Raw genomic sequence first — 7,523 nt, forward strand, 5'->3', positions numbered from 1 at the left:
GGGTGATCGGGGAGGGGGTTCAACAACTCCCAACGCCCCTCACGCCCAGAGGAGACAGTTGTTCTGCTCTTATTTCCAGCTAATTAACGAATATTCATTACACATGAGCATTACACGTGGGTAAGTCAGACACTCAGCAGATGTTTGCTTGTGATCTGTGCAGAGTTATAGATTTTAAGAAAGGTGCTGTTGTTGTCCAGCCGACTAAACAAAATTCCCTCACCATAAATCCTCCACGGGGTCAGAGGGAGGTAACTTGTTTTATCTCTTTACAGGGGCCCAGTTAAGTTTTAGGATTTGTTTTTCTTTTCCCTCTCCGGGTCATTGTTGACCTCACTCTGTTTTCTCTTAATTGGCCCGAATCATTTTCGGGGTTTATCACAGCAGGGATTTTCCTCAGGCTCTGGTTTTGTGGGATCCAGCCCTGTGGCCGGAATTTTCCTCAGGATCTGGCCCTTTTGGCAGGGATTTTCCTCAGGATTTGGTTTTGTGGGGATTTTCCTGAGTCTCTGGTTCTGTGGGATCCAGCCCTTTGCAGGGATTTTCCTCAGGCTCTGGGTTTGTGGGGATTTTCCTCAGCTTTTGGGTTTGTGGGGACATTCCTCGCTATATGACTTTGTGGGATCCAGCCCTTTGGCAGGGATTTTCCTCAGGCTCTGGTTTTGTGGGATCCAGCCCTTTTGGCAGGGATTTTCCTGAGGCTCTGCTTTTGTGGGATCCATTCCCATTGCAGGGATTTTCCTCAGGCTCTGGGTTTGTGGGGATTTTCCTCAGGCTCTGGGTTTGTGTGGATTTTCCTCAGCTTTTGGGTTTGTGGGGACATTCCTCACTATATGATTTTGTGGGATCCAGCCCTTTTGGCAGGGATTTTCCTGAGGCTCTGGTTTTGTGGGATCCAGCCCTTTTGGCAGGGATTTTCCTCAGGATCTGGCCCTTTGGCAGGGATTTTCCCTGAGGCTCTGGTTCTGTGGGATCCAGTCCCATGGCAGGGATTTTCCCCAGGCTCTGGTTCTGTGGGATCCAGCCCCATGACAGGGATTTTCCTCAGGATTTGGTTTTGTGGGGATTTTCCTGAGTCTCTGGTTCTGTGGGATCCAGTCCCATGACAGGGATTTTCCTCAGGATCTGGGTTTGTGGAGATTTTCCTCAGGTTTTGGGTTTGTGGGGATTTTCCTCACTATCTGGTTTTGTGGGATCCAGCCCTGTGGCCGGAATTTTCCTCAGGCTCTGGCCCTGTGGCAGGGATTTCCCTGAGGCTCTGGTTTTGTGGGATCCAGCCCCATGGCAGGGATTTTCCTCAGGATCTGGTTTTGTGGGATCCAGCCCCATGGCAGGGATTTTCCTCAGGGTTTGGTTTTGTGGGGATTTTCCTCAGGCTCTGGCCCTTTGGCCAGGATTTTCCCCAGGCTCTGGTTTTGTGGGATCCAACCCTTTTGGCAGAGATTCTCCCCAGGCTCTGTGGGATCCAGCCCCATGACAGGGATTTTCCTGGGGCTGTGATTTTGTGGGATGCAGCCCAGCCGTGCCGGGTGGGCAGCAGTGCCGGGGCCGCTCCCCAATCCCGGCGTGATTCCCGGCGTGATTCCCGGCGTGATTCCCAACGCGATTCCCGGCGTTCCCAGGTGAAGGTGCTGACTGTGGAGAAGAAGGTGAACGAGATCCTGAACCGGCTGGAGAAGACGAAGGTGGAGCGGTTCCCGGACCTGGCGGCCGAGCGGGAGGCGCGGGATCGGGAGGAGCGGAACGAGAAGAAGGCCCAGATCCAGGAGATGAAGAGGAGGGAGAAGGAGGAGCTGAAGAAGAAGAAGGAGCTGGAGGAGCTGAGGTGAGGGGTGGAGCCCGTTCCCGAGGGTCGCCGGGCCCTGCTGCTCCCTGTTCTCCACGGCCCAGCGATTCCCTTTGGAATGTCCCGCCGCGTTCCCGGGAACAATCCCGGCCGTTCCAGCCCCTGCCCAAGGGTCGGGCAATTCCAAAGCCTTTGAAAACCTGAGGAAATTGGGGAATTATTGCCTTGGTCCACTTCCAGCTCCCTGGGAGCTTCGGGAATCACTGAGCCTTCCCTGGAGCTCAGCACCTGCCTCTGCCTCCATTGATATCCCTCTTCCTTAATAAATGGCCCTCTTCCCTGATATCCCTCTTCCTGATATCCCTCTTCCCTGATATCCCTCTTCCTGATATCCCTCCTCCTTAAATCCTTCTTCCTTAAATCCCTCTTCCTTAATAAATGGCCCTCTTCCCTGATATCCCTCTTCCTGATATCCCTCTTCCTGATATCCCTCTTCCTTAAATCCCTCTTCCTTGATATCCCTCTTCCTTAAATCCCTCTTCCTTGATATCCCTCTTCCTTAACATCCCTCTCTATTAATATCCCTCTTCCTTAATATCCCTCTTCCTTAATATACTTTTCCATGAATATCCCTTTTCCATTGATGTCCTTCTCCATTAATATCCCTCCCTATTAACATCCCTTTTCCTTGATATCCCTCTTCCTTAACATCCCTCTCCATTAATATTCTTGTCCATTAATATCCCTCTTCCTTAACATCCCTCTTCCTTGAAATCCCTCTCCATTAATATCCCTCTTCCTTAATATCCCTCTCCATTAATATCCCTCTTCCTTAACATCCCTCTTCCTTAAAATCCCTCTTCCTTAACATCCCTCCCCCTTAATATCCCTCCCCCTTAATATCCCTCCCCCTTAATATCCCTTTTCCTTAATATCCCTCTTCCTTGATATCCCTCTTCCTAAATATCCCTATTAATTAACATCCCTTCCTCTCCCATCCCTGCTGCTCATTAACAGTTAATTAAAGCCCTCAGTCCCCCCTCCTGGGAGCAGGGAATGATGGAGGAGGGGCTGGAATGTCGCCCTGACCTTCACGGAGGGGCCTCGTTCCCGGGGATTTCTCGCTCCAAAAACTCCCCTTGGAAGCTTTCCCCGAGCTCCTCTTTGTCCCTGAAGGGCTTCAAAAGTGGGATTTCAAAGAAAATTGGGGATTTCCTGAGCCACCCAACCCCTGGAGAGGTCAGGGAAGGGGGATTGGAGGGGCTGCAGCTCCCGGAATCCGGGATTTCCCACCTCCCGGGCCGGTGGATCCTGCAGAAAAAAACCTTGGAAAAGGCAATCAGGCACCCCTGAACCTCCCTGCCCCGGGCTTAATTAGTGAGGAGGACGAGAGGAGCGACTAATTATCCCCCCTGGCTGAGCTCCAGGAGGAAAACAGTGTGCATTTCCGGGATTCTGGAATTTCTGATCCCGAAATGGCCCCTTTTGGGGGCTTTTGAAGGGATCGGATCTGGGATAACGTTGGGATTTTTCCTGGCAGGAGCTACTCCTCCCTGATGAAGGCAGAGAACATGTCCTCCAACCAGGTGAGTGAGAGCTGCTGATCCCACGGAATCCTCGGGACAGGGATGGAATTCCAGCCTCCTGCCCGGCACAGCACTGCCTGTGATCCCGCTGGGAATGACTTTGGAACTGGGAGGACACTGGGAGGACACTGGGGATCACTGGGGCTGAGGAAACAGGGATAAAGTGCTCCCAGGTCTTTCATCCCAAGGGAAAGAACAGGTTCAGGGTGAGGATGGACTGGATGCTCCATCCCTGGAAGTGTTGGATGGGACTTGGAGCAACCTGGGATAGCGGGAGGTGTCCCTGCCCATGGAGTGGGATGGGCTTTGAGGGCCCTTCCCACTCAAACCATTCCGGCATTCCAGGATAAAGGACACCCAGAGTCCATTCAGAGGGATTTTTATGGAATGTGGGGATGGAAAAGGCAGGAAAGGGGAAGGGAGACCCTTCCCTGAGTGCCGAGATTCCCAGGGAACCCCCTTGTTCCCGGAACTCCTTCCCAGGGAGGAGCTGGGCTGGGGATGGATCCAATGGCAGGCTCTGGATCCAGGCTGGGAGAGCTGGGAATGGCCAGGCTGGAGAAGGGAAGGATCCCGGGAGAGCTTGGAGCACATTCCAGAGCCTGAAGGGGCTCCAGGAGAGCTGGAGAGGGACTGGGGATCAGGGCCTGGAATGACAGGCCCCAGGGAATGGATCCCAGTGGGAAAGGGGAGATTTGGGGGGGAGATTGGGAAGGGATTCCTGGCTGGGAGGGTGGGGAGGGGCTGGGCTGGAATTCCCAGGGAAGCTGTGGCTGCCCCTGGATCCCTGGGAGTGTCCCAGGCCGGGCTGGATTCCCTTGGAGCAGCCTGGGATGTTGGGAAGTGTCCCTGCCCATGGAATGGGACGGGATTTGCGTTCCCTCCCACCCAACCCATTCCAGGCCCCCTTTGCTCTGCTTTCCTGGGGCGAAATCCAAGGAACCGGAACAAAGGGGAATTCTGCGATGATCCACCCCCCATTTCCCACTTTTAGCATTCCTGATGATCCCAATCTTCCCTCTCTCTTTTTTTTTGTTTCCCCTCCCCAGGATGGCAACGACTCCGACGACTTCATGTGAGCGGAGCTGCTCCCGCCCGGCCCCGCCGCTCAGATGCCAAAAAAAACATCCCAAAAAACACCGGCCTGGGGGCCCCTTCCCTGCCGGCTCCGGGCCAGGGACACCCTCTGGAAGGAGCAGCCGGATCCCTGGGATGGCCTCCAGCCCCCTGTGCCCCGTGCTTTTCCCAAAGACAGTGGTATTTATTTTGGGGAAGGGATCCCGGGGGCTGGGCCGCGGCCTCGGGGCCCTGCCGGAGCTGCTGCTGCCTCTGGAATTCCGCTCTTCCCGCTGGGAATCGCCAGGAAAACCGGAGGGGGGGGAAACCTCTGTGACAAAGTCGGGGGGGGGAAATCGGGATGAGCTCGGTGGTGGCTCCTGGATAAACCTGGTGGTGAAGATCCAGCTCTGATTCCCGCCCCTGAACCCCCTGGAAGTCCACTGCATTCCCGCTTGGAATCCTCCTCTGGAGGGAGGGGTGGAAGGAGGAGGTTGAGTTTTCCACGGGATTCGCCGGGTGGATCCTCCCACTTGGGTATTCCATGGGGTTTGGGGTGGGAATCCCTGGATAATCCTGGTGTACATATCCCAATTAAACTGGTGCCGTGCAGGCAACATCCGGAGCAGCAGGAATTCTGGGAGAGGGGAAAAACAGGGAAAAGGGCCCCTCAACGAGCCCAAACCGTCACGGGCTCGGCGAAAAATCATGGAATGTTCCGGGAGAAAAGGGCGAGTCCCGGTAATAACACACCTGGAAGGAGCTGCTTCCTGCAATTCCCAGCATTCCCGAGGGGAAAAGGGGCCTAAGGAAGGGCCCGGGCTGCCCTCGAGCCCTCCCGGTTCCGTACTGGGAAAGGGCAGGAGGAGGGCCTGGGATGCCTTTTCCTCTTTTTAGGGATATGGGGAAGGGGGAATCCGTGGGAAAACTGAGGCCTGGAGCAGCCACGGGGGTGCTCCCCCCGCCCCCCTTTTCCCAGGAAAAGCAGGGAGAAGGTGGGAGTGTGGGAATGGGGGGTGAGGAGCTGGGGGGCCCCTCCCTGTCCTGCCCACAAAGGGCCCTTTCATGGATGGGGCGGGAGCGGCTCCGGAGGCTCCGGCACCGCCCCGGCCTGGCAGCTCCAGGGATTTTCCTTGGCACCGGAATCCGGCGGCTCCGGCGGCCTCAGGAGCCCTCGGGACAGGGAGGCACTGCCTGGGGATCCATGGGAATGGGGGTGCTGGNGCCCCATGGATCCGAGTCCGTGGGCACAGATTCCCAAACACCCCCTGGATCGCTGCTCATGGAATGGGAGTCCTTGGGACACCCTGTGGATCATTGTCCATGGAATGGGAGTCCTTGGAACACCCTGTGGATCATCGTCCGTGGTCACGTATTCCCAAACACCCCCTGGATCACTGATCCATGGGAATGGGGGTCCCAGCACCCTGTGGATCATTGTCCATGGTCACATATTCCCAAACATCCCCTGGATCACCATCCGTGGGCTGTGAATCCTTGGAACACCCTGTGGATCACTGTCCACGGGAACATATTCCCAAACACCCTCTGGATCACCATCCATGGGCTGTGAAACCTTGGAACACCCCATGGATCGTTGTCCATGGTCTCATATTCCCGAACATCCCCTGGATCATTGTCCATGGTCACATATTCCTAAAACACCCCCTGGATCACTGTCCATGGAATGTGAGTCCTTGGAACACCCCATGGATCACTGTCCATGGAATGTGAGTCCTTGGAACACCCTGTGGATCGTTGTCCATGGGAACATATTCCCAAACATCCCCTGGATCATTGTCTATGGTCACATATTCCTAAAACACCCCTTGGATCACTGTCCATGGAATGGGAGTCCTTGGAATACCCCGTGGATCATTGTCCATGGGAACATATTCCCAAACATCCCCTGGATCACTGTCCCTGGAATGTGAGTCCTTGGAACACCCTGTGGATCACTGTCCATGGAATGGGAGTCCTTGGAACACCCTGTGGATCACCGTCCATGGTCACATATTCCCAAACATCCCCTGGATCATTGTCCATGGTCACATATTCCTAAAACACCCCATGGATCACTGTCCATGGAATGAGTCTTTGGAACACCCCGTGGATCATTGTCCATGGTCACATATTCCCAAACATCCCCTGGATCATTGTCTACGGTCTCATATTCCCAAACACCCTATGGATCACTGTCCATGGAATGGGAGTCCTTGGAACACCCCGTGGATCATTGTCCATGGTCACATATTCCCAAACACCCCCTGGATCACCATCCGTGGGCTGTGAATCCTTGGAACACCCTGTGGATCATTGTCCATGGTCACGTATTCCCAAACATCCCCTGGATCACTGTCCATGGAATGGGAGTCCTTGGAACACCCTGTGGATCATTGTCCATGGTCACATATTCCCAAAACACCCCCTGGGTCACTGTCCATGGAATGTGAGTCCTTGGAACACCCCATGGATCATTGTCCATGGTCACATATTCCTGAACATCCCCATGGATCATTGTCCATGGTCACATATTCCTGAACATCCCCTGGATCATTGTCCTTGGTCACATATTCCCAAACATCCCCTGGATCATTGTCCATGGTCTCATATTCCCAAACACCCCATGGATCACTGTCCATGGAATGGGAGTCCTTGGAACACCCCGTGGATCATTGTCCACGGTCACATATTCCCAAACACCCCGTGGATCACCATCCATGGGCTGTGAATCCTTGGAACACCCTGTGGATCATTGTCCATGCTCTCATATTCCCAAACACCCCCTGGATCACTGTCCATGGAATGGGAGCCCTTGGAACACCCCCTGGATCATTGTCCATGGTCACATATTCCCAAACACCCCCTGGATCACCATCCATGGGCTGTGAATCCTTGGAATACCCCGTGGATCCCTGCCCATGTCCACACTGTCCCCCCACACCACCTTTGGGACAATCCCTCGGGAATGACAGGGAATGCCGACCCTCTTTCCCACCCCACTCCCTCCAGGGATCCCCCTCTGGAATCCCGCCCATCCCGCTGCCCTCAGCACCTCCCGCCCCCGCTCCCGGTGGGTTGTTTTTTTTCCCAGG

General features: G+C 54.8%; 1 protein-coding gene across 1 annotated transcript in view; it reads left to right on the forward strand.

The window, feature by feature from the left end:
• CCDC25 (coiled-coil domain containing 25) overlaps positions 1-4,489 on the forward strand; it is a 16,319-nt gene extending 11,830 nt beyond the window's left edge. Inside the window, exons 4-6 of the mRNA XM_017839432.1 lie at positions 1,623-1,825; positions 3,327-3,372; positions 4,422-4,489. Coding sequence (XP_017694921.1) covers positions 1,623-1,825; positions 3,327-3,372; positions 4,422-4,451 — 279 coding nt within the window. The 3' untranslated portion in view covers positions 4,452-4,489. The remainder of the gene's footprint in view (positions 1-1,622; positions 1,826-3,326; positions 3,373-4,421) is intronic.
• Positions 4,490-7,523: the final 3,034 nt, after the last annotated feature.

This window comes from Lepidothrix coronata, unplaced genomic scaffold, assembly GCF_001604755.1.
Source record: "Lepidothrix coronata isolate B3197 unplaced genomic scaffold, Lepidothrix_coronata-1.0 Scaffold412, whole genome shotgun sequence".
Lineage (NCBI taxonomy): Eukaryota > Metazoa > Chordata > Aves > Passeriformes > Pipridae > Lepidothrix > Lepidothrix coronata.